We start from the raw sequence: 24,505 nt of genomic DNA, 5'->3' as shown, positions 1-24,505 counted from the left end.
TTAAACATGCAATTAAAACACTGATTTACAGCCATTAAGGGCAGACAGGCTTACGCCTGTAATCTCAATATTTTAGGAGGCAGAGAAGGGAGGATTGCTTGAGGCCAGGAGTTTGAAACCAGCCTGGACAATGTAGTGAGACCCCCCCCACTCTACACACACCCAAAAAATGTTTTAATTAGCTACGTTTTATGTTGAGAAAAATGAAAATGAAGCATAGAAATTAAAAAAAAATTGGCCGGGTGCGGTGGCTCACACCTGTAATCCCAGCACTTTGGGAGGCCGAGGAGGGTGGATCACGAGGTCAAGAGATCGTAGACCATCCTGGTCAACATGGTGAAACCCCGTCTCTACTAAAAATACAAAAAATCAGCTGGGCATGGTGGCGTGTGCCTGTAATCCCAGCTACTCGGGAGGCTGAGGCAGGAGGCGGAGGTTGCGGTGAGCCGAGATCGCGCCTTTGCACTCCAGCCTGGGTAACAAGAGCGAAACTCCGTCTCAAAAAAAAAAAAAAGAAATTAAAAAAAATTTAGCTGGACATGGTGGTGCAGCTACTGGGGAGGCTGAGGCGGGAGGATCACCTGAGCTTAGGAGTTCAAGGCTACGGCGAGCTTTAGTCGCACCAGTGCACTGAATGAAGTCTGGGTGCCAGTAAAACCCTGTCTCTAAAAAGAAAAAGGAGGCCAGGCACAGTGGCTCACACCTGTAATCCAAGCATTCTGGGAGGCTGAGGTCAGATAACAAGGTCAAGAGTTCGAGACCATCCTGGTCAACATGGTAAAACCCCATCTCTACTAAAAATACAAAAATTAGCAGGGCATGGTGGCGCGTGCCTGTAATCCCAGCTACTCAGCAGGCTGAGGCAGGAAAATCGCTTGAACCGGAGAAGGGGAGGTTGCGGTGAGCTGAGATCATGCCACTACACTCTAGCCTGGTGACAGAGTGAGACCCCGTCTCAAAAAAGAAAGAAAAAGAAAAATCAAAAGTAATACTTCCAATACTTAAAAATAATTTAAGTGTGTAGAACTGACATGGAAGTAGGGGAGACACCAGCACCCCCCCAGATACAAACTGGCACAAGGCTGTTAGCCAAGCAGAAGAGGAAATGGAGGCTTGCAGAGGGCAGGGTTCCCCCAGGGTCAAGTAGTTTGGTAGGGGTGGAGTCAGCCACGGCTGGGGTGGGAGCGGGCTAGCCAGGCAGGAGTACTAATGCCCTCTCTCTCTCTTTCCCCAACAGGGGCTGGTCTGGGAGGCCTTGGAGTAGGAGGTGAGCTCAGAAACCACACCTGTTCTTCACTGAAGGGGTCTGGGTCTCACCCGAGCACACACACCTCAAACCCAAGAATCCCAAGGCATATGCATCAAGGACTCCCTCATTTCACAGGCAGCATCCAGGTGGGGGGAGGAGGCTTGTCCGAGAACCAGAATCCACTGGCCTTCCCTGTCCCTCCCGTAGGCTTCATCCCTGGTGGCCTCTGCCTTCCTATTTCTTCTTTTTTTTTTTCGAGACAGTCTCATTCTGTCGCCCAGGCTGGAGTGCAGTGGTGCGATCTCAGCTCACTGCAGCCTCCACCTCCCAGGTTCAAGTGATTCTGCTCTCTTGGCCTCCCAATTAGGACTACAGGCGCACGCCACCATGCCCAGCTAATTTTTGTATTTTTAGTAGAGGCGGGGTTTCACCATGTTGGCCAGGCTGGTCTCAAACTCCTGACCTCAGGCGATTCATCCACCTCAGCCTCCTAAAGTGCTGGGATTACAGGCGTGAGCCACTGTGCCCAGCCCCTTTCTATTTCTTTTGATCCTCAAAAACCTCCCTGCCAAGCCAGCTAGGCAGACACCATCATCCTTTTTTTCTTTTAAGACAGAGTGTTGCCCAGGCTGGAGTGCAATGGCAGATCTCGGCTCACTGCAACCTCCACCTCCCGGGTTCAGGTGATTCTCCTGCCTCAGCCTCCCGAGTAACTGGGATTACAGGCACCACGCCCGGCCAATTTTTGTATTTTTAGTAGAGACAGGTGTTGCCATGTTGGCCAGGCTGATCTAGAACTCCTGACCTCAGATGACTCACCTGCCTTGGCCTCCCAAAGTGCTGGGATTACAGGTGTGAGCCACCGCCCCCAGCCCATCATCCCCTTTTGAGGCTAAGACTCTGGGGCTCAGATAGTAAAAACCACGCGTTAGAAATAGAGCTAGCTTCCCAGGGCCTCCATGTCTGATGGGGAGGACCCAGGGCATGAGATTCCACACTGCCCACACTTTGCCCGGGATGGGGGTTGGATAAGTGGTAGATGGATGGGCTGGGCCTCCCCATTCACTATCTTCTCTTCCCTCTACAGCGCTGGGACCTGGAGTCAAACCTCCCAAGCCAGGTAAGACCCAAGGCCTCGGAGCATTGAGAGAAAGCAAGGGGGCTGGAGAGGGAGGGGTCTACCCAGCTGGTAACGGGATAAGGAAGCCAGGAGATGTGGCCCCCGATTAGCCTCCCAGGGATGAGCAGAGATCGAGGTCAAGAGATCGAGACCATCCTGGCCAATATGGTAAAACACCGTCTCTACTAAAAATACAAAAATTAGCCGGTCATGGTGGCGCATGCCTGTAATCCTCCCTCTCCATCCCCCTTGCTTGGGCCAGGTCCCAGGGCTTCCAGGAACAGGAGGCTGGAGGCAGCTCCACCTGCATGTACCTTACATGTGTGTGCACCCAGCTGTGCAGAGTCTCCTCTGCAAAGGAGAGGCTGTCTCAGAGACAGCCTCGGTACTAGAGGCAACGTGGGGGATTGATCTGGATCCAGTGGGCTCCAAGCCTGTACAAGACACTGGGGCTCAGACGCAGATCCTCAGACCCAGACTTCCCCTGAGTGGTCTCCTAGCCCTTGACCCCAGACCAACACCCCAGATAGCCATGACCTTGATGACATTCTGAGCTCTTCTCCTGACTTCAGACAGAGCCCTGCTCTCAAGCTGACGCCTGACCCCAGCCCAAGCCGAGCCTCACCCCAGGTTGAACCCTGATCCTGTTGCTCCTGGTCTCACACGACCCCCATCCCTGGCCTCAGGCCAAGCCCTGTTACCCAGCCCAAGCTGAGCACGGACCCTGGCCCCAGATGAGCTCCCCTCCTGATCTCAGGCCCCTTCCAGCTGTATCCAGACCATGGAGATTTCCAGTAAGAAGGTGTGGCCGGATCTATCCCAGCCTCACCCAAGGATCTGCCACCAGGATCCCCTCTCAGCTCTGGGGAATGCACCCCCAGGAAGGAGGGTGCGGCAGTATTTCCCTCTGGGAAATACTGGTGGATAAGGAGCAGGTGGAGGAAACAGCGTCTCCGTCCAGATTGATGGCCCCTCGGCGTGACATGCTCCACATGTGACTTTGGCTGCCCCACACCCTGAGCTGTGTGGTTCTGGGACACAGTTTAGATGTCCAAGAGCTCTTATGAAATCCCGACCGTTGATAATCCAAGTGCAAATGAATCTTCAAGCCCCAGATTCCCCTGTGCTGAAAGTCCATCTGGGTTGTGAAACGCCGGAGCTGGGGCCAGGAGAGGTGGGAGGAGAATGGGGTGCCTGGGGCCTACGGGGCTCTGCAAGGCCAGGAGACCTGGGGGGTTGCCACTTATCCCCGCCAACACCTATGCCCTGTCTTCCTGGAGTGGGTGAGGGGTCTTGGCAGGGTCTTTGATGGCGGAGAGTGGACAGGGAAGATAAGAGTGGCTCAGAGGTGTGGAGGTGGGACTGTGCTTGGCCTAGAAGACCCAAATTGTGGAGGCTGTGTCTGCAAAGCTGGAGGGTGAATTCACTGATCCCACTGGCAGCAAGAGACACACAGCAGGTTGTGGTTAAATACCGGAGAAAGACACAACGCCCTACAGAGCTCCAGGATGGACAGCTGCAAAAGCAAAGCTTTTGTTAAGGAAAGATTTAGGTTAGACTTCTGAAAGAACTTCCAGCCCAGGGTGAAGGAGTCAATCCAATGGAAAGGCAGAGCATCGCCTTCTGATCAAAAGGGCACTGTTTCCTTCCAGGCAAGGGGTTGGATTCCATGACCTCCCCGAAGACTCTGGATGACAAAGGGGTTGGCAGAATGCCCATGGCACCCCCAGGGAGGCCCCCACATCCGGGCTTCAGGGACGTCCGGGCCTGCCCAGGCAGGGTGGAAAGGGGCTCAGGCAGCGCGTGTCATGCTTGGGAACAATTAATCCCTTGGTGATAGAGGGTGGGTGGCCTGGCAGCTGCTTTTCCACGTAGGCACCACCTCAGGCCCAAGCTGGCCCCGCCCTGCCTCAGTTCTCAGCGGGGAACCAGGCAGCTGGGAGCCTGCACGCCCCACACCCTGAGCCCTAGCCAGAGGCCAGCTGCCCACCAAGAGGGGCAGGGGCAAGGACGAGAAAGAGCTGGGAGCACCCACTGTGCACCCAGGGTAGGTTGCACACACTAGGTGCTTTCTGTGCACATGCTCACTGGTCCCAGGAAGGCAGGCGATATAATAGCTATTTGGTAGACAGGGGAAGCTGAGCCTCATGAGAGAGGGAAATTGACCTGCTCATGCTCGTGGAGACTAGGTAGCAGCAGTGGGGTCTGAACCAAGAACTCTCTGACTCCAGAAAGAAGGACGGGGCTGGCCAGGTCCCTGGACTCCCAGCTGTGGTCAGCCCCTCCTCGCTTCCTCCTCCTTTCCAGGTGCTGGACTCCTTGGGGCATTTGGGGCAGGTGAGTGCAAAGGAAGGAGGGCAGGCAGGGGTGGAAGTGGTCAGGCCAGAGGACAGGACGCGCAGGCTGGGACTGTGGGGAGAAGGGTAGATGACTGCAGAGGGCGGCCTGTCCCCTCCTGCAGCCCCAGCCACTTCTCACTTCCTGTTCAGTCCTCAGCTTCCCCTCCCAGCGCCTCTGTGGAAAGGAAAGATCCGAGCCTGTCCGTTGCCCTCTCTGAGCTCAGGAAACAGGCCTGGCTTGAGAGAAGCAGCTGCCAAAGCTGGTGGGGCAGGGCCCGGGTGCTGGGAACTGAGTCCTGCCTGATTATCAGGCGCTCCCGCCCAGGGGCAGAGATCCATCTCACATGAGGCTGGCTGAGTCTCAGAGGGGTCCAGGTCCCACTAGCAGGAAATGGGGAAGAGGAGTGGTTAATAACGGAGACCACACCCAGGGAAAGCCAGAGGAGCACCTCTTCACGGCACAGCGGGCTCCAGGTTTGGGATCCGTCCCTGGAGAGGACTCGTCCCTGGGGCTCAGGACTGGCTGTCGTAGGAGAAGTCGTCACATAATTAGAAGCAAACCCGGCATGGTTGTGGACTCCAACCTGATGGCCCATTGGTCCTGGCCCAGGCCAGTGGAATGTCTCCCGGAGCGGGAGATGAGGCGATTGGGCCCAGATGTGGGGAGGAGAGAGCCAGAGGGACCCATTTGGCGTCTCGTAAACATCCGATCAAGGAGACTCCTGAGCTGCAGGGCAGGCTGGATGGAAGGACAGGCGGATGGTGGGGACACAGGCGTTCCCCATGCAGGTGAAGGGGAGTAAGGCTTCGTTCATGGACTCTGCTCAGCCCTGGCCCTTGCAGAAAGCCCTGCTGAATCCTGCTAGCCAGCAGGACTTCTAGGAGAGGCACAGGCCCGGCCTGGGTTTGTTAGGGATCGGTGTAACCGCACCTGCACTGCGCAGAGTAGCTGCTCACTACACTATTTTATCAGGATTGCCCCTGAGTGTCACAGGCTCAGGGAGCAGCCTAGGGACCCAGGTGGCTGACCACAGTACTGTCCTAACTCCATCAGACCCTTCCCACTCTGGGCCTCGGAATGCTGCCTCCACTCCTGTCTTTCTTTCCTTTCCACAGGTCCTGGAGGGCTCGCAGGCATTGGCCCCGGGGCAGGTGAGTGCGGACACACAGGCAAGAAGCCCCTTGCCCCGACCAGCCCCTGAGCTCAACCCAGGGCTAGTATGGAGCACAGTCAGTGGACAGGGGTACAGGCCAGGTTCTCTCCTGGGCACTGATGGGGACTGATGCTGATACTGCCCGTCCCAAGCATCTGCCCAGGATGTGAGGAAATCACAGCTGGGTACCTGGGGTCATTTATAACATAGTGGTGAAGGCTCTATGGACAAAGCCCCATGAACAGAGGGAGCCCAGAGGAGTCGCTTAACTCAGCAGGGGTTCAGGAAGGCATTCTAGAGGAGGTGGGTGGGGAAATTGAACCCCAAAAGATCCATGCAGTTTTCAGGAAGGCTGAGGCGAGACGATCACTCCAGCCTGGGCGACAGAGCAAGACTTCACCTCTTTTGTTGCTGTTGCTGAGACAGGGTCCCGCTCTGTCGCCCAGGCTTGAGTTCAGTGGTTCCATCTCAACTCGCTGCAACCTCCACCTCCCACATTCAAGCGATTTTCCTGCCTCAACCTCCCAAATAGCTGGAATTACAGGCATGCGCCACCACGCTCAGCTAATTTTTGTAGTTTTAGTAGAGATAGGGTTTCATCATGTTGACCAGGCTGGTCTCAAACTCCCGGCCTCAAGTGATCTGCTCACCTCCGCCTCCCAAAGCGCTGGGATTATAGGCGTGAGCCACCGTGCCCGGCCACAAGACCCCATCTCTAAAGGTGAACAAAAAAAAGACCCATGCAGTTTTGTTAAAGCTATCTGACACATTAACCTCAGCACAGAAGCTAGTCCTGTGCTTGGGTTCAGTGGCCCATGCCTGTAATCCTAGCACTTTGGGAGGCCATGGTGGGCAGATTGCTTGAGCCTGGGAGTTCAAGACCAACCTGGGCAACATGGTGAAACCCTGTCACTACAAAAAATACAAAAAAAAAAAAAAAAAATTAGCCAGGCACAATGTCATGCGACTGTAGTCCCAGCTACTCCAAAGGCTGAGATGGGAGGATTGCTTGAGCCTGGGAGGTCAAGCCTACAGTGAGCCGAGATCACACCACCGCATACCAGCCTCAGTGACAGAGTGAGACCCTGTCTCAAAAAAAAACAACCCAGTCCTGGTGAGCAGTGGTCACATTGATGTCCTGCAGGCATTAATGTCTGGCTAAGAGCGGAGGAGGCTCCAATGTGCTTCCTGAGCGGGGCACGGCCAGGTGGGGCCAGAGCATGGGAGTCTCTGGGTGCGGTAGCTCAGGACCTCATCCCATCCTCCCCTCTGCAGGGCTCGGTACCTTCCCTGCAGGGACCTTTCCAGGGGCTCTGGTGCCTGGTGGAGTGGCTGGCGCTGCTGCAGCCTATAAAGCTGCCAAGGCTGGTGAGTGGTGCTCCTTGGGGACATGCCACAAGCCCTCTGGCTTCCATGGGGCCTTCTGCTTTGCAAAGAACCTTCCCTCAACCCAGGCCTGGGAGCCAGGTGGGTGGGATTGTCAGGTCTAATCTAGTGGGGCTCAGCGGGGCATCTAGCTGTGCCCAGTCCACAAGCAAGTTGGTAACGGGGCAGACCTCAATGCTGGGCCCTTCTGCCTCCCCGCTGTTCCTCGTGCAATGCCTCACCTGTCCTGGCTCTGCAGGCGCTGGGCTTGGTGTCCCAGGAGTTGGTGGCATTCCCGGTGTTGGTGGCCTAGGAGTGTCTACAGGTACAGCAGCTATTCCCGAGCTCCCTGGGTCAAGGTGGCAGGCCTGGGTGGAGCCCGCTCTCATGCATCCCCGTCTGTACCAGGTGCAGTGGTTCCTCAGCCTGGAGTCGGAGTGAAGCCGGGGAAAGTGCCAGGTCAGTGCAGAATCCCTGGGGCTGGAAGACAGAGGGCGGGGAGGGGCAGAGGGCAGGGAGGAACAGAGCCCTCTCCACACCACTGCGCTTGGGGAGGAAGGGCAGGGTGTGGCTCCAGCCGGGCAGAGAAAATAGCCAAGCCCAAAGTGTGGTGCCTGCCTCTGTGAAGGAGAGGAGGGGCCTGGCCTACTTCCCAGGCCCTTCTCCCAGGATCTTAGGGTAGAAAGAGACAGGCTCTGTGGCAGGCTGTCTCGACAGGCAACAGAGGGGGAAATTGAGGCTCAAAGGGGCGAATCAGTGTGGAAGGGCTTGCAGGGAGTCGTGGCAGAGCTGGGGGAGCCCCGTGTCCTCTAACTCCCCATCTGGTACTCATTGTGCCTCACCAAGCCCTTTAGGAAGTGACTTCAGGTTAAACAAAAGGCTACTTGAGTCTACACAGCAGGGAGGGACATCTGGAAGCTGTTACCAGAGGTGGGCTGGCTCAGCCATGTAAATAGGCTCCAGGAGACAGAGAGAAGTCCACACACCGAAGAGTTTGCAGATGACTTCCGAAACTCGTGGGAGGAGGGTTGTGGCCACCCCACGTCTGTCCCTGGCTGCCGCTGTTGGGCACAGGGGCTGTTGGCTTGAGAGCCCTGGAGCTGCCTGGGTGGGAAGGGCCGGGAGGGGGTCCCTGGAGGCTGAGCGGCTGCTCCTGACTTTGCTTTCTTTTGGGCACAGGTGTGGGGCTGCCAGGTGTATACCCAGGTGGTGTGCTCCCAGGCACAGGTGAGGGCAAGGAGGGAAACAGGGACGCTATAGGAAGAAAGCAGCCTGGACACGGTGGCTCACACCTGTAATCCCATTACTTTGGGAGACTGAGGCGGGAGGATGGCTTGAGTCCAGGAGGTCCAGGCTGCAGTGAGCTATAATGGCGCCACTGCACTGCAGCCTGGGGGACAGAGCAAGACCCTCTCTCAAAATAAGAAAAAGAAGGCCGGGCGCGGTGACTCACGCCTATAATCCCAGCAGTTTGGGAGGCAGAGGCGGGCGGATCACCTGAGGTCAAGAGTTTGAGACCGGCCTGACCAGCATGGAGAAACCCCATCTCTACTAAAAATACAAAAATTGGCCGTGCATGGTGGAGCAGGCCTGTAGTCCCAGCTACTCGGGAGGCTGAGGCAGGAGAATCACTTGAACCCAGGAGGCGGAGGTTGCAGTGAGCCGAGATCACGCCATTGCACTCCAGCCTGGCCAACAAGAGTGAGACTCTGTCTCAAAAGAAAAAAGAAAAGCAGCCTCCCTCAGCCTCCCTAGTATGCCCGCTGCCTCCCCGAAAAGCAGAAGCCACCAGAACACCTGGGTTCTGACCTGGGCCATTTCCCCAGACACTAACGCTAGGGCTTAACAGGCATAAGGTCCCATGGCAGTCCCTCCATCCCCTAAAGGTCAACAGGCTTCCTGTGCCCCACCCAAACCCTGATCCCAGGCCCAGACCATCATCACAGCCCTAGGCGGGCCCCCCCCAGGACAGACCCCAGTGTGACCCGCTGCTTCCCAAAAGCTGTGAGTCACCAGGGGGCCACCCAGTGAGCTTGCCCTGCAGGAGACCCTGAAGAGCTGCCTCTCACCCTCCTTCCCCACCAGGGCCTGACCACCCCACCCAACATGTGATCTCCTGAATTCCCCCAAAAGCCCAGATTTATGCTCTTCTGTGGGATTTGCTGACAGAGTGGCCCTTCCTCCCTCTCTCCCCTGCTACATCGAGAGCCAAGGCTGCGCAGCCCCAGGGGAGACGGGAGAGGTGGGAGACGCTGGCATGGGTCCCAGCTGTAGCCGGATGTCTGCTTTGGGGGCCTGGGCTGTGGGCAAGAGCCCCAGAGAGCACAGGCTTCCTTGGTCTATGGATGAGTGGCAGCTTGGCCTTTTCTGCGGAGGGTGGTCGGGACGGCTTTTGTGATTAACTCCGAGTAGAGATGAGGCTGACTGAGGCACGAGCTCACATGGCTGGGAAATAGGATTAACATTCAGATCTTCTGACCTTGAGCCAGACAGGGGAGGAAAGTCAGCACTAAACAGGTCCTTTCTCCACCTGCCCCCCCAGAGCCGTGCCTGTCACTGACGGTTGGTCCCGAGGGAGGTCAGCTGGGGGATCCGAGGAGGGGAGGGGTTCCTGGCGGGGCCTGCAAGACCTGCCTTTCTCTGCTCACCGCTTTGTTCCCCGGTAGGAGTTCGGTTCCCCGGTGTGGGGGTGCTCCCTGGTGTTCCTACTGGAGCAGGAGTCAAGCCCAAGGCTCCAGGTATGCAGGTGTCTGGGCAGAGGGCTGACGGTGGGGACTTTCCAACCACCTTCTGGGCCGGGGTGTGAAATGCGATGGGATCCTGGACTGGCTCAGGGCCCTCTGGGTGGCACCTTTTATGTTCCTGAGAAACCCCAGAGTGTGGCTGGGTGCGCTGGCTCACATGTGTAATCCTAGTGTTTGGGGAGGGTGAGCTGGGAGGATCGCTTGAGCCCAGGAGTTCAAGACCAGCCTGAGCAACATAGCAAGACCTTCTCTCCACAAAAACACGATTAAAAAATTATCCAGACATGGTCACACACACCTGTGGTCCCAACTACTCAGGACGCTGAGACAGGAGGATCTCTTGAGCCCAGGAGATCAAGGTTGTTGTGAGCTATACTCTCACTACTGCACTCCAGTTTGGGCAACAGAGAGAGACCCTGTCCCCCCATAAAAAAAGAAAAAAAAAGGCCAGATGCAGTGGCTCATGCCTGTAATCCCAGCACTTTGGGAGGCCGAGGTGGGCGGATCACCTGAGGTCAGAAGTTTGAGAGCAGCCTGACCAACATGATAAAACCTCATTACTTCTAAAAATACAAAAATTAGCCAGGTGTGGTGGCATGTGCCTATAGTCCCAGCTAATTGGGAAGCTGAGGCAGGAGAATCACTTGAATTCGGGAGGCAGAGGTTGCAGTGAGCTGAGATTGCACCACTGCATTCCAGCCTGGGCAACAGAGCAAGACTCTGTCTCAAAGAAAAAAAAAGACTGGGCCAGGTGCTCATGCCTTAATCCCAGCACTTTGTGAGGCCAAGGTGGGCAGATCACCTGAGGTCAGCCTGACCAACGTGAAGCCCTGTCTCTACTAATAATACAAAAATGAGCTGGGCATGGCAGCATGTGCCTGTAATCCAGCTAGCTACTTGGGAGTCTGAGGCAGGAGAATCGCTGGAACCTGGGAGGTGGAGGTTGCAGTGAGCTGAGATCACGACATTGCACTCCAGCCTGGGCGACAAGAGAGAAACTCCATCTCTGAAAAAAGAAACCCCAGAATGCATGTGAGGGCAGCATGGGACAACTGGGCTGGGAAGAACTGGCCATTCCTTGGGCCTCCTGGCCCCTCGGGGCTGTCTGGCCTGCTGTCCACTGTGCCAGGGCTGCAGTGACAGCTCTTTTATCATTACAGGTGGAGCTGGAGCTTTTGCTGGAATCCCAGGTGAGGCAAGGCTGGTGGGAGAGGCAGGGTGGCCAGCCAGGCAGGGGTTCTTGCCTTGGCGGGGGAGAGCCCTTGAAGGGTGGGCAGACCACCTGAGGTCAGCCTGACCAACATGGTGAATCCCTGACTCTACTAATAATACAAAATCTTGGGCACCCAAGATCCCATGCAAGCCTGCCTGATTTCCCCCATGCCTGCTGCGCCAGGCCTTGCAGTGGATGGAACACAAGGTGGCACCCATCCCAGGCCTGCTTCCCCTGCCAGCACAGCAGCCCAAGGAAGCCCAGAAAACCTGCCAGCCTGTGCCAAGGGCTGCAGGCCCAAACTGCAGGCCAGAACTGGGGCCCATCCCTCCCTCCTTCCATCCATTCCTCTAAGCATCCATCTATCCATCCATCCACTCATCCATTCATTCACTCATCCATCCATCTCTCCCTCCATCCATCTATTCATCCATCCATCCACCATCTGTCTATTCCTCCATGCATCCATTTATCCATCTGCCCATTCCTCCATGCATCCATCTATCCCTTCACCTACCCCAGGAGAAAGGCAATCCCACAGCTTCCTGGAGGAAGTAGTTTATTGCTGGGAATTTCTCAGCTGACCCATGATGGAGATTCAGGGAGGCCCTGGAGACAGGATGGTTTCTGCAGCTGTAGCAAGTTCCTTCTGTCTGAGCAGAAAGTGGAGCGGGTGGCAGAGGTCTGGAAGGGGCGGTCTGGACCTGAACTGGCTCTCTGTATTCCCACAGGAGTTGGACCCTTTGCGGGACAGCAACCTGGAGTCCCACTGGGATACCCTATCAAGGCCCCCAAGCTGCCCGGTAAGTCAGAGGGATGGTTCAAAATGCACCACTTGGCCAGGCACCATGGCTTATGACTGTAGTCCCAGCACTCTGGGAGGCCGAGGCGGGAGGATCACTTGAGGTCAGGAGTTCGAGACCAGCCTGGTCAACATGACGAAACCCTGTCCCTACTAAAAATACAAAAATTAGCCAGGCGTGGTGGCACAGGCCTGTAATCCCAGCTACTGGAGAGGCAGAGGTGGGAGAATCACTTGACTCCAGGAGGCAGAGGTTGCAGTGAGCCGAGATCACGCCACTGCACTCCAGCTTGGGTGACAGAGTGAGATTCTGTCTCCAAAAAAAAATAATAAAACTAAATAATGCACCACTCACTGAGCCTCCCTGCAGAGAAGTCAGCCTGGGTGCAGGCGTCTCTGGTGGCAGGGGAGGGGTATTGAAGCCCCCGTGTGGTCCCCAGCCAAGGAGAGCATGGGAAGTCATCTGTAGGTATCGAACTCACACACGCACGCTCATGCACAGAGGCCCATAGTCTCGATCTGAAGCCATTGTGCTGATGGAAGGGAATGCCGTTTACTGGAAAGGTCCCTCTGACATCCACCCGCCCTTGCTTGCTCCCACCCCTACCTCCGCAATCAGCTTAGCCAGTGAGATGCTTTCCACTGAGGAGGGGCATCAGGAAGATACTCAGACTCCAGGGCCATGGTGGGGCTTGAATTTGTAGGGGGACGGGTGTTCCATTGGGCCCGGGGGCAGAGGTGTCCTCTCCCTCCTCCACCCAGCACTTCTGCTCTCCTGGGAGCAGCTCAGGACCCTGGTCTGGGGGCAGGGGTCTCAGGCCTCAGCACTTGTGGGGGCAGATCTGTCCGCCCAGGTCGGTGAGAGCCCAGCAAGGCGTGGGGCGACTCCTGAGTCTGCCATGTCCTCTCCCCAGGTGGCTATGGACTTCCCTACAGCACCGGGAAACTGCCCTTTGGTGAGTGAGACCCTTCTAGACTGTGGCCTATCCAGCCCTTTCCCGCTCCAGGGTTCTAGCAGAGGCACTGTGCTCCCATCCCCTGGGCCAGGAGAGCACCTCACTGGGGGAGGGTTAGGGATTGGGAATCTCAGAAGGAAAGGGCATGGAATTTGGACTCATGGTTGGTCTCCATCCCTGCCCTCCCACCTATCAATAATGAGACCTTAGGTGAGCTGTGTTGCTTCTGTGAGCCTCTGTGCCTCATCTGTAAAGTGGGCGGAACAACTCCATATGTGTGTTTGTTTTCACTCTGGCTGGGGGTGACAGGGTGCACACTCAACACAGCCGGAGCCCCGAGGGCAGGGCAGGGAGAGGGGGAGGGCCAGCAGTGGTGACGTCTGCACAGATGACCCCCGTGCCTCTCCGTTTTGCAGGCTATGGGCCTGGTGGAGTGGCTGGTGCAGCTGGCAAGGCCGGTTACCCAACAGGGACAGGTAACCAAAGCCTCCCCTCGCTTCCGGCTGAGGGAGCCCCGATCTTGCGGGCTCCAGAGCCCTGGGGTGGGCAAGGTTCTCTCCAAAAGCAGGCCAGCCCACCCTGCATCCAGAACCTGGTCCGAACCTGGAACAGGATCCTGGGGGAGGGGTGGGGCAGCTCCATCAGCCTCTGCCTGCTGTGAGCCCCACTCACACCCCTATGTCAGTGGAGTGGCTCTCCAGGCTGGGAACAAGCGGGCTCTAGAGATACAGGAGCACTGTTTGAGGGTCTCTCCCCTCTGCTCCCTCCCCCCAGGGGTTGGCCCTCAGGCAGCAGCAGCAGCAGCAGCTAAGGCAGCAAAGTTTGGTGAGTGCCCTTGGGGTCCCCGCCTGGTGGCCTCCAGCCCCCCAGCCTCTCCATTCCCGTTACTGTTGAAAGCCTGCCTCACAGATGATGAACAAAGTGCCCCTACTTCCCCCATTTACTCAAGATTTTCAACATCACCCATCTATATATTCCTCCCTCCATCCATTCTTTTATGCACCCATTCATCCTTCCATCCATCTATTGCTTTCTCCATCCTTCCCTCCTCCATCCATTCTTCTATGCATCCATCTATCTCTACTCATCCAGACATCCTTCCATCTATCCCTCCCTCCTTCCATTCCCATTCTTCTATGCATCTATCTATCCATCCACTCCTCCATTCATTCATCTATTCATCTACCCACCCATGCATCCATCTATCCATCCACTCCTCCATTCATTCATCTATTCATCTACCCATCCATGCATCCATCTATCCATCCATCCATCCATTCATCCATCTCTCCCTCTATCCATCCATCCATCCCTCCCTTCCTCCATTCATTCCTCCATGCATCCATCTATCTATCCATCTACTCATCCATTCATTCATCTACCCATCCATGCATCCATCCACTCATCCATCCATCCACTTATCCATCCATCTACTCATCCATCCATCCATCTCTCCCTCCACCCATCCATTCATCTATCCGCTCATCCATTCATCCCTCCCTCCCTCCATTCATTCCTCCATGCATCCATCTATCCATCTATCCACTCATCCATTCATTCATCTACCCATCCATGCATCCATCCATCCACTCATTCATCCATCTATCTCTCCCTCCATCCATTCATCCATCCACTCATCCATTCATCCATTCATTCCTCCTTCCCTCCATTCATTCCTCCATGCATCCATCTATCCATCCATCTACTCATCCATTCATTCATCTACTCATCTACCCATACATATATCCATCCATTCACTCATCCATCCATCCATCCATTTTTCCATGCATTCATCCATCATTCCATCTGTCCACACATCCATCCATTTATCTGTCCATCCACCCATCCACCCATGTATCACTCCCTCCCTCCATTCATCCATCCACCCATCCATTCATCTATTCCTCTATGCATCTATCTTCCCAACTACTCATCCATTCATTTATCCATCAGTCCCTCCCTCCATCCATTCTTCCATCCATCTATCCACTCATTTGTCTATTCTTCCATGCATCCATCTATCCATCCATCCACTCATCCATCCATCCATCCATCCATCTACTCATCCATTCATTCATCTACTCATCTACCCATACATGTATCCATCCATTCACTCATCCATCCATCCATCCATTTTTCCATGCATTCATCCATCATTCCATCTGTCCACACATCCATCCATTTATCTGTCCATCCACGCATCCACCCATGTATCACTCCCTCCCTCCATTCATCCATCCACCCATCCATTCATCTATTCCTCCATGCATCTATCTGCCCAACTACTCATCCATTCATTTATCCATCAGTCCCTCCCTCCATCCATTCTTCCATCCATCTATCCACTCATTTGTCTATTCTTCCATGCATCCATCTATCCATCCATCCACTCGTCCATCCATCCATCCATTTTTCCATGCATTCGTCCATCATTCCATCTGTCCACTACATCCATCCATCGATTTATCCATCCATCCACTCATCCACCCATCCATCACTCCCTCCCTCCATTCATCCATCCAACCATCCATCCATCCATTCCTCCAAGCATCTATCTATCCAACCACTCATCCATTCATTTATCCACTCATCCCTCCCTCCCTCCATCCATTCTTCCATCCATCTATCCACTCATCCATCCATTCCTCCATGCATCTATCCATCCACCCATCTATCCATCCATCTATCACTCCCTCCCTCCATTCATCTATCCATCCACCATCTATCCATCTATTCCTCCATGTATCCATTCACCCATCTTTCCATTCCTTCATGCATCCATCTATCCCTCCATCCATTCCTTTATCCATCCATCCACTCATCCATCTATCCATCCATCCATCACACCATCCCTCCATCAATTCTTCCATCCATCCATCCATCTGCCCATTCTTCCTTGCCTCCATCCATCCATTCCTCCATGTGTTCACCTATCCCTCCACCCACTCCTCCATGCACCCATCCATCCATTCCTCCATGATGCATCCATTCTTCCATCCATTCATTCTTCCATGCATCCATGTACCCATCCATCCCTCCCTCCAACTATTCTTCCATCCATCCATCCACTCATCCATCCATTCCTCCATCTATCCATCCACCCATTCATCCATTTCTCCATGATCCATCCATCCTTCCATCCATCCATTTATTCTTTCATCCAAACATCCATCCATCCATCCATTCCTCCTCACATCCATGCACCCATGTATCCCTCCCTCCATCCATTCTTCCATCATTCATCCACTCATCCATCCATTCTTCCATCTCCCATCCACCCATCCATCCATTTCCTCATGATCCATCCATCCTCCATCCATCCATTCATTCCTCCATCCAATCATCCATCTATCCATCCATTCCTCCATGCATTCATGCACCCATCCATCCATTCCTCCATGCATCCATTCATTCATAACGGGAGGCATTCCTTCTACCTTGGGAAAGTTAGAAAGGCTTCCCAGAGAAAGTGACATTTGATTCAGGCCTTAAAAATATAGATGGAGCTTACCATGTGGTTAAAACAGGAAAGAGGAGGCCAAGCAGAGGGAATGGGTACCATGGTGGTTGGAAAGATCATTTTAGGTGGTGCATATATGAGCATTTAAAACATTTAATAGTTATGTATTAATTTAATGTGTACTATAAAAATGTTAACTCACTGCTCAAGCCAGTGAGCTCTTGGATAGCATGGCTGCAGCTGGAACATGGTATTCCTGCACCCATGCAGTGGGTGGAGTGGGTGTCTGTCCCCCACCCCAGGTAGTGGGTGGAGTGGGCATCTGTCCCCCACCCCAGGTAGTCCCCAGCTCAGGGTCAGATCACTAGGGTTGAAGTCCTCCTTCATCCTCCGCCCCAGGGAAGCCCTTTCCTTATCTCCCTACCCACCCAAGAGAGCGAGAATGTGGGGAGAAGCCTGGAGCTGCCCCCCCCAGAGGCCCCACAGGCCCCCTCCCAGCACCCAAGGCTCCTTGGCCCCAGCGGCTGGTGGGGCCGGCTGGAATGTGGGAACGGGAGAGCGGGGCTGCAAGGGGCTGCCAGAGCCAAGCGGCCAGGCGCTTGGATTACAAACTTGGCTGCGTCTTCGGAACACAGGGAGAGGAAGTCTTGAACATTCCTGCAGGGGCCCCTCTGGCCTGGGGAGCGGCCACTTGTGGTTTCTCAGTATGTGGCAGTCATTAGAATGGGATTTGTCTGAAAACATACAAGTCCCTTAATGAGCGTGTTGAAACAGACACTTTGGGGATGAGTCAAGGAACAGCGGAGCGGGGTGGGGACCTTCTCAAACAGGTCCATCTGGAGACACCCGGGCCCCATTCCTGGATGAAATCGCGCTGGTGAAAATGCTGGCGTTTAAGCGGCCATCCTGCCTGTCCCCAGGGCGGTCTTTGGGAAACTGCATTGCACTGCCCCATCTCAACAGGTGCTGGAGCCGGAGTCCTCCCTGGCATTGGAGGGGGCGGCGTTCCTGGGGCACCTGGTGCAATTCCTGGGATTGGAGGCATCGCAGGTAACGCCTGACCCAGCAGGGGGTGGGTGTGTCCTTGAGATGGCCACAGGGCAAGGACCTCACCCTTTGTGGCTGCCTTTTCAGGCGCTGGTACCCCAGCTGCGGCCGCAGCTGCTGCAGCCGCCGCCGCTAAGGCAGCCAAATATGGTGAGTGCCTCCGGGGGCGGCAAGCCCAGGGCTCGGGCCCCTGGGTGGACCTTGGGGACCCTAGTCCTAAAGCCAGGGGGACTGGGTGTTTGTCCCTCCCCAAATATGCAGTGTTCATGCCTCCTTACCTTCACTCCTTCTGGTCACTCCACCTAAGATGCCATCTCAATTGTTTTGCCCTGATTAACACAGCAGAGGGGGGGACCCAGCAGAACACCTGGCCGCTCCCACTCCATCCCCTCCAGAGCCGGCCCACAGGCATCTGCTGCATCAACTCAATGGGTGCCCAGTGGTGAGAATTCTGACTGCACCTTAGAAATAGATCACATTCTAGCTAGGTACAGTGGCTCATGCCAGTAATCCCAACAATTTGGGAGGCTGAGGAGGGAGGATTGCTTGAAACCAGGAGTTTGAGACCAGCCTGAGAAACACACTGAGACCCCCATCTTTCCAAAAATTATTTAAAAATTAGCTAGCCATAGTGGCACATGCCTGTGGTCTCAGCTACCTGCGAGGCTGAGGTGGGAGGATCGCTTGAGCCCAGTAGTTCAAGGCTGCAGTGAGCTATGATCATGCCACTGCAGTCCAGCCTGGGTGCGTGAGAATTTGGTTCAAAAAAATGGAAAGAGAGAGAGGAAGGAAGGAAGGAAAGGAGGCAGGGAGGCAGGGAGGGAGGGAGGGACGGAGGGAGGGGAGACGAGGGGAAGGAGGGAGGGAGGGAGGGGAGACGGGAAGGAGGAAGGAAGAGAGGAAGGAAGGGAGGGAAGAAGGGAAAGAAAAAGAAAGAAAGAGAAAGAAAGAAAAGGGAGAAAGAAAGAAAGAGAGAGAAAGAGAAATGGATCACGTTGCTTCCAGCCCACAGATCCAAACTCTTAGAGCTCTCTTCAGGGACCCTCAGTCTCTCCGAATCTCTCTGATGAGTTGGGTCCATGCAGAGGAAATGTCCACCCCCTGCAATCCTGCAATCAGGACCAACTGTCCTTCCATACTCCACTAACCACCCTTGGAGCCCCTGTGAGGGACCCATAGGTCAGGAGAGCAATGCCTTTTCTTCCACAGGAGCTCCTACAGGCTTAGTGCCTGGTGGGCCAGGCTTTGGCCCAGGAGTAGTTGGTGTCCCAGGAGCTGGCATTCCAGGTGTCCCAGGCGCTGGGATCCCAGGTGCTGGGGTTCCAGGAGTTGGTGAGCTGGGCTGTGTGTGTGTGTGTGTGTGTGTGTGTGTGTGTGTAAAAGAGAAATACTGAGACTATTGCCAACATTTTACATTCTCCCTAACACCTCAACAATGTACCTACACCCTTGACCATGCCTGATCCCCTCATCTTCTCTACCTTAGCCATGACAATCTCCCACAATCTCCTAACTAGCTCCTAACCTGTGTCATCTTTTCCAATTAACCTTCTGGCTATCAGTGTTCTCCCAGGGGCAGGAACCGTGTCTTTTTCATCTCCATGTTCCTAGCCCTTAGCTAAGTAGGTACTCAGTTTATGGTGGATAGACAGGTAGGTGGGTGGATGAATGGGGGTGAGTTGGTTGGTGGATGAATGGGTGGGTGGGTGGATGGTTAGATGGGTGAATGGATGTATGCATAGATGAATGGATAGATGAGTAGATGGATGAATGGGTGGATGGATAGGTAGATGAGTAGATGTGTGGGTAGATGGATGGGTGATGGATGGATGGATAGATGGGTGAGTGAATGGATGCATGGATGGATGGATGGATGGATGGGTAGGTGGGTGGAAGTGTGGGTAGATGGATGGGGGATGGATCAATGGATGGGTAGATGGGGGATGGATGGGAGAATGAATGGATAAATGGGTAGATAGATGGGGGAATGGGTAGATGGAAAGCTGGATGAAAGAATGGGTGGATGAATGGATAAATGAATGGATGAAGGAGCACATGATTTTATGAGTAGATGAATAGATGGATGGTAGAAGGGTGGGCAGGTAAATACAAAATGGAGGGTTGGCTAAACGGTTACATGAATGGCTAGGTAGGCAGATGGGATAAGTTGGTAGATAAATGAGTGCATGAGTGGACAGAGTTAGGTGGTTGGGTGGTGGATTGAGATCCAAGGATAGACAGACAAATGGACAGGTATAGAGGTGGGTCATTGGGTAGATGGATGATGCAGGTGGCTGGGTAGACAGATGGGCGGGTGGGTGGACCTCGGTGCATAAATGGATGTGTAGCCAACTCCATGTTGGTGTGAAAGAAGATGGCCTAACACACAGACGGGCAGACAGAGGGAGACATACTGAGCAGCCCTCCTCCAACCTCTCCTGAGCATTCGTGTCCCTCTCAGTCTCTCCAGGAGCTGTGTCACCAGCTGCAGCTGCGAAGGCAGCCAAATATGGTGAGTGCCGTGGACAGCTCTGCCCCACCCTGTCCTGGCCTTTACTTGCCAGAACTAAAGGACCCCCCTCTACTTGCCCAGAGAAGGGGAGTGACTTGCTCAGGGTCGCCCAGCAAGTCACTGGCAGGTCTCAGGACAACGTCTCCCTCATTTGTCTCCCATCATAGGGCCATGGGGCTAAGTCCCAGGATGGCATTCCCAGTGGGGACAGTGACCCTGACCCACCCTGCTCTCACCAAGACCCCCTCAGAGGAGCCCAAAACTGCCTGGGGATGTGGATTCTGCCAGTAGTCTCTGCATCCGACAAAGAGGGTCTTTCCCAAGTGCTCAGAGAGGAGAGGGGCTGGAGGAGGACTGAAGGGTGTCAGTACAGGCTTCATGGTGGGGCTGGGCTCAGTGGCTCTCACCTGTAATCCCAGCATTTTGGGAGGCCAGTGTAGCAGGATCGCTTGAGGCCAGGAAGTAGAGAGCAGTGTGGGCAAAATAGCAAGACCCTGTGTCTACATAAAATGTAAAAATTTTATGTCTTGGACTCCCAAAAAATTTTTTTTGAGTTGGAGTCTCGCTCTGTCAACCAGGCTGGAGTGCAGTGGTGCGATCTCAGCTCACTGCAACCTCCGCCTTCCAGATCCAAGTGAGTCTCCTGCCTCAGCCTCCCGAGTAGCTGGGATTACAAGGATGCACCACCACATCCAGCTAATTTTTGTTTTTTTAGTAGAGTCGAAGTTTCTCCATATTGGCCAAGCTGGTCTCGAACTCTTGACCTCAGGTGATCTGCCTGCCTCAGCCTCCCAAAGTGCTGGAATTATAGGCATGAGCCACTGCATCCCACCCCAATTTTTTTTTTAAAGGCTTCACGGTGGAGGCTTCTGGGGACCCATGCATTCCAGTTTTCTGTCTTTTACGGACAAGGCTTGGGGGAAGCTTGTATCCTCTTTTCCAGGACATCAGCACGCCTCAGAGCCCGCCCAGCCTCTCTCACTGAGCTGCTTTTCCAATTGATTCTCTTCCCTCTGCAGGGGCCGGGGTCGGAGTCGGAGTTGGAGGCATTCCTACTCTTGGGGTTGGAGCTGGGGGCTTTCCCGGCTTTGGTGTCGGAGTCGGAGGCGTCCCTGGAGTTGGAGTTGTCCCGGGAGCTGCCATTTCCCGTGAGCCTTAGTCACATCTGGGGACATCGTTGAGAAGGGATGGGGGCTTCTCTTCTGCTGGCTGTGCACGGTCAGTGGAGAGTGTAGATCAGGCTTGAGCCTGCTCAGGGAGGGGTTGGGGCAGAGGATAGGGAGGCCATCCGTGCCTTGCAGGGCAGAAGAACATTAAGTACGGCGCGGAGGAGACCCAGGCAAGGCTTCTGAGGGTCTCCATCTTTCTCGTTTCCCTGCAGCTGAAGCCCAGGCAGCAGCTGCCGCCAAAGCTGCCAAGTATGGTGAGTGTCTCTGCCCTGCCCATCCCTAAGCCCTGCTCTCCCACGGGGCCCAGAGTCCAACCTCAGGGCAAACTGGCTCCCACACCTCCAGGACCGGAATGGCCTGGGCCAAGGTCATGAGACCCCCGCCCCATCTTCCAAAGCCACACTCCACTCTACTGTCACTTTCAGATGCCCAGTATTAGGACTGTTGGTGACCTGCTCATCACCCCACCCCTACCCCCACCCCCAGAATTGAAGGTGTTCCTGGCTGGGTGTGGTGGCTCACACCTGTAATCCCAGTACTTTGGGAGGCCAAGGCAGATGGATCCCCTGAGGCCAGGGGTTCGAGACCAGCCTGGCCAACATGGTGAAATCCCATATCTACTAAGAATACAAAAATTAGCCGGACATGGTGGTGTTCACCTATAATCCTGGCTACTCAGGAGGCTGAGGCAGGAGAATCGCTTGAACCTGGGAGGCAGAGGTTGTGGTGAGCCAAGATCATGCCACTGCACTCCAGTCTGGGCGACAGGGCAAGACTCCGTCTCAAAAAAATTAAAATAAAATAAAATATAAAAAGAATTAGGGCCAGGCATGGTGGCTCAAGCCTGTAATCCCAGCACTTTGGGAGGCCGAGGCAGGTGGATCACAAGGTCAAGAGATCGAGACCATCCTGGTGAACATGGTGAAACCCCGTCTCTACTAAAAATACAAAAAATTAGCTGGACGTGGTGGCGCATGCCTGTAATCCCAGCTACTCAGGAGGCTGAGGCAGGAGAATTGCCTGAACCCAGGAGGCGGAGGTTGCGGTGAGCCGAGATCGCGCCATTGCACTCCAGCCTGGGTAACAAGAGCGAAACTCCGTCTCAAAAAAAAAAAAAAAAAGAATTGAAGGTGCCAGGAAGCCATTCTCTTTCCCCAGCTTCTCCCACTCACCCTTGTTCCCCCAAAAAGTGAGCACTGGGAGGAGCGAGGCTGAAAGTTCTCCACTCACGCAGGTGCTGGGGGAGCAGGAGTGCTGGGTGGGCTGGTGCCAGGAGCCGGAGTAGCCGTACCAGGTGTGCCGGGAACGGGAGGAGTGCCAGGTGAGCGGTGTCTCCAGCCCAGAGACGGGTTTGGTTTGTCTCGTGGAAGGGTCCCTGGAGTTGACCAAGATTGACTGCACCATTTTACAAACAGGAAGAGTGACCTAGAGGCGGGAAGCAGGGAGGGGTGCTCAGACTGCTCCCTCACCCCTTCTCTTCCCGTCCCCAGGAGTCGGGACCCCAGCAGCTGCCGCAGCCGCCAAAGCAGCCGCCAAAGCTGCCCAGTTTGGTGAGTCACCTGACCCGCCATCGCTCACAGATCACTGCTCTCTCAGGTGCCCTGCTCTGGGGTCTCACTGCCCAGCTCCCTGTTCCTTTCCACCCCCTCCCCAAGCTGTCACGTTCTGGGGTGGGCTTTCCTTCGGGCTTTTGGCCCACCAACGACCTCTAAGAGTGGTGGTGACGTTTGTGATGAGGGAAGCAGTGTAAGCCTCCCTGTTCCCAAAGTCCTGGGAGCCTCTCGGTCTAGTGGGGACCTGACCCCTCCTGACCTCACGTGAGCTCCAGCCGCCATGAGGGACTCCAGTTCTTCTCCTCTTTCTCATTCGTTCTCCTCCTTCTGTTCCTTCTTCCCATTCCCCCTCCCTCCTCCTCCTCCTCTTCTTCTTCCTTCTTCTTTCTTCTCCTCCTCCTCCTTCTCCTTCTTCTTCTTGTTGAGATAGGGTGTGGCTCTGTCCCCCAGGCTGGGGTACAGTGGCACAATCATCTAGCCAACTGCAGCCTTGACCTCCCAGGCTCAAGGAATCTGCCTGCCTCAGCCTCCCAAGTAGCTGGAACCACAGGTGCCCACCACCAAGCCTGGCTAATTTTTTTATTGTTTTGTAGAGACAGGGGTCTCACTATGTTGCCCAGGCTGGTCTCAAACTCCTGGGCTCAAGCGATCCTCCAGCCTCTGCCTCCCACAGTGCTGGGATTCCAGGCATGAGTCCCTGTGTTCAGCCTGCAGTATTTCTGGCTCCTGAGCTCTTGCTACATCTGAGGGCCACCTGGCAACCCCAGGTGCCTACACCTTTCTCAACATGGCAAATTATGGCAGCACCAATTGTAGAGCCCAACTGTGTGTCAGGCCCTGGGCATGGGGTCTGTAGGCCTTGGCCTTAGAGACCTGTGAGCTGAAAGGTTCAGATCAGAATCTCTAAGGCTGAGTAGTCCAGAGAGCATCTCAACTGCAATGTGCGGAGCCCCAGATTCTCACATACAGCGATCTTTATTTATTTCAGACACGGTCTCACTACATCGCCCAGGCTGTGATGCCGTCATGGCTCACTGCGGGCCTTGAACGCCTGGCTTCAGCAATTCTTCCCTGTTAGCATCCCTAGTAGCTGAGGCTACGGGCACATGCCACCATGCCCAGTTTAAAAAAAAATTGTAGGTGATCCTGCCACGTTGGCCTTTCAAAGTGCTGGATGGCGGGCATGAGCCACCGCGCCAAGCCTACAAACAATCTTATAGAGTTGGTTTTATTTTTCCCATTTGACAGGTGTGGAGACGCAGGTTCCCAGAGCTTAAGTAATCTGTCTGCAGTTGCACAGCTTAATGGTGCCGGAGCTGAGATTTGAACTCAAAGGCTTTCTGTCTTGCAAACCCTCTTATATAATGTAACTCTGCCTCTATCACCCTCAAATCTCCAAGGAGTCCTTGTCACTGAAAAGATGAAGAACTCCTGGCCAGGTGCAGTGGCTCACACCTCTAATCCCAGCAGTTTGGGAGGCCGAGGCAGGTGGATCACCCAAGGTTAGGAGTTCAAGACCAGCATGACCAGCATGGCAAAACCCTGTCTCTACTAAAAATACAAAAAAAAAATTAGCCGGGCATGATAGTGCGCACCTGTAGTCCCAGCTATTCGGGAGGCTGAGGCAGGAGAATCACTTGAACCTGGGAGGTGGTGGTTGCAGTGAGCTGAGATTGTACCACTACACTCCAGCCTGGGCGACAGTGAGATCCTGTCTCCAAAAAAAGAAGGAACTCCTGAACCTGCTGCGCACACTTCATCTTAGGGGTGAGGAAGCTGAGGCCCAGCAAGGGAAAGTAACTGATCACACAGCAAGTCTCTG

The 24,505-nt window shown here is 54.7% G+C and overlaps 1 protein-coding gene across 50 annotated transcripts in view; it reads left to right on the top strand.

The window, feature by feature from the left end:
- Positions 1-24,505, top strand: part of ELN (elastin) — a 46,665-nt gene that overhangs the window by 7,880 nt on the left and 14,280 nt on the right. For 8 of the 50 annotated variants that reach the window (XM_078354901.1, XM_035279895.3, XM_054247452.2 and 5 more), the window contains exons 3-24: positions 1,238-1,267; positions 2,337-2,369; positions 4,677-4,706; positions 5,825-5,860; positions 7,138-7,230; positions 7,487-7,552; positions 7,636-7,686; positions 8,407-8,454; positions 9,894-9,965; positions 11,132-11,161; positions 11,916-11,987; positions 12,901-12,942; positions 13,359-13,418; positions 13,717-13,767; positions 17,366-17,452; positions 17,537-17,599; positions 18,659-18,781; positions 19,911-19,961; positions 20,981-21,109; positions 21,343-21,384; positions 22,365-22,451; positions 22,621-22,680. In XM_078354901.1, coding sequence (XP_078211027.1) covers positions 1,238-1,267; positions 2,337-2,369; positions 4,677-4,706; positions 5,825-5,860; positions 7,138-7,230; positions 7,487-7,552; positions 7,636-7,686; positions 8,407-8,454; positions 9,894-9,965; positions 11,132-11,161; positions 11,916-11,987; positions 12,901-12,942; positions 13,359-13,418; positions 13,717-13,767; positions 17,366-17,452; positions 17,537-17,599; positions 18,659-18,781; positions 19,911-19,961; positions 20,981-21,109; positions 21,343-21,384; positions 22,365-22,451; positions 22,621-22,680 — 1,356 coding nt within the window. The remainder of the gene's footprint in view (positions 1-1,237; positions 1,268-2,336; positions 2,370-4,676; positions 4,707-5,824; positions 5,861-7,137; positions 7,231-7,486; positions 7,553-7,635; positions 7,687-8,406; positions 8,455-9,893; positions 9,966-11,131; positions 11,162-11,915; positions 11,988-12,900; positions 12,943-13,358; positions 13,419-13,716; positions 13,768-17,365; positions 17,453-17,536; positions 17,600-18,658; positions 18,782-19,910; positions 19,962-20,980; positions 21,110-21,342; positions 21,385-22,364; positions 22,452-22,620; positions 22,681-24,505) is intronic. The other 42 variants (XM_078354903.1, XM_078354897.1, XM_054247455.2 and 39 more) reach the window with 11 other exon arrangements.

Source organism: Callithrix jacchus, chromosome 2 (assembly GCF_049354715.1).
Source record: "Callithrix jacchus isolate 240 chromosome 2, calJac240_pri, whole genome shotgun sequence".
Taxonomy (NCBI): Eukaryota; Metazoa; Chordata; class Mammalia; order Primates; family Cebidae; genus Callithrix; species Callithrix jacchus.
The sequence above is the reverse complement of the archived record's forward strand: the minus strand, read 5'-3'. Positions and strand labels throughout refer to the sequence as shown.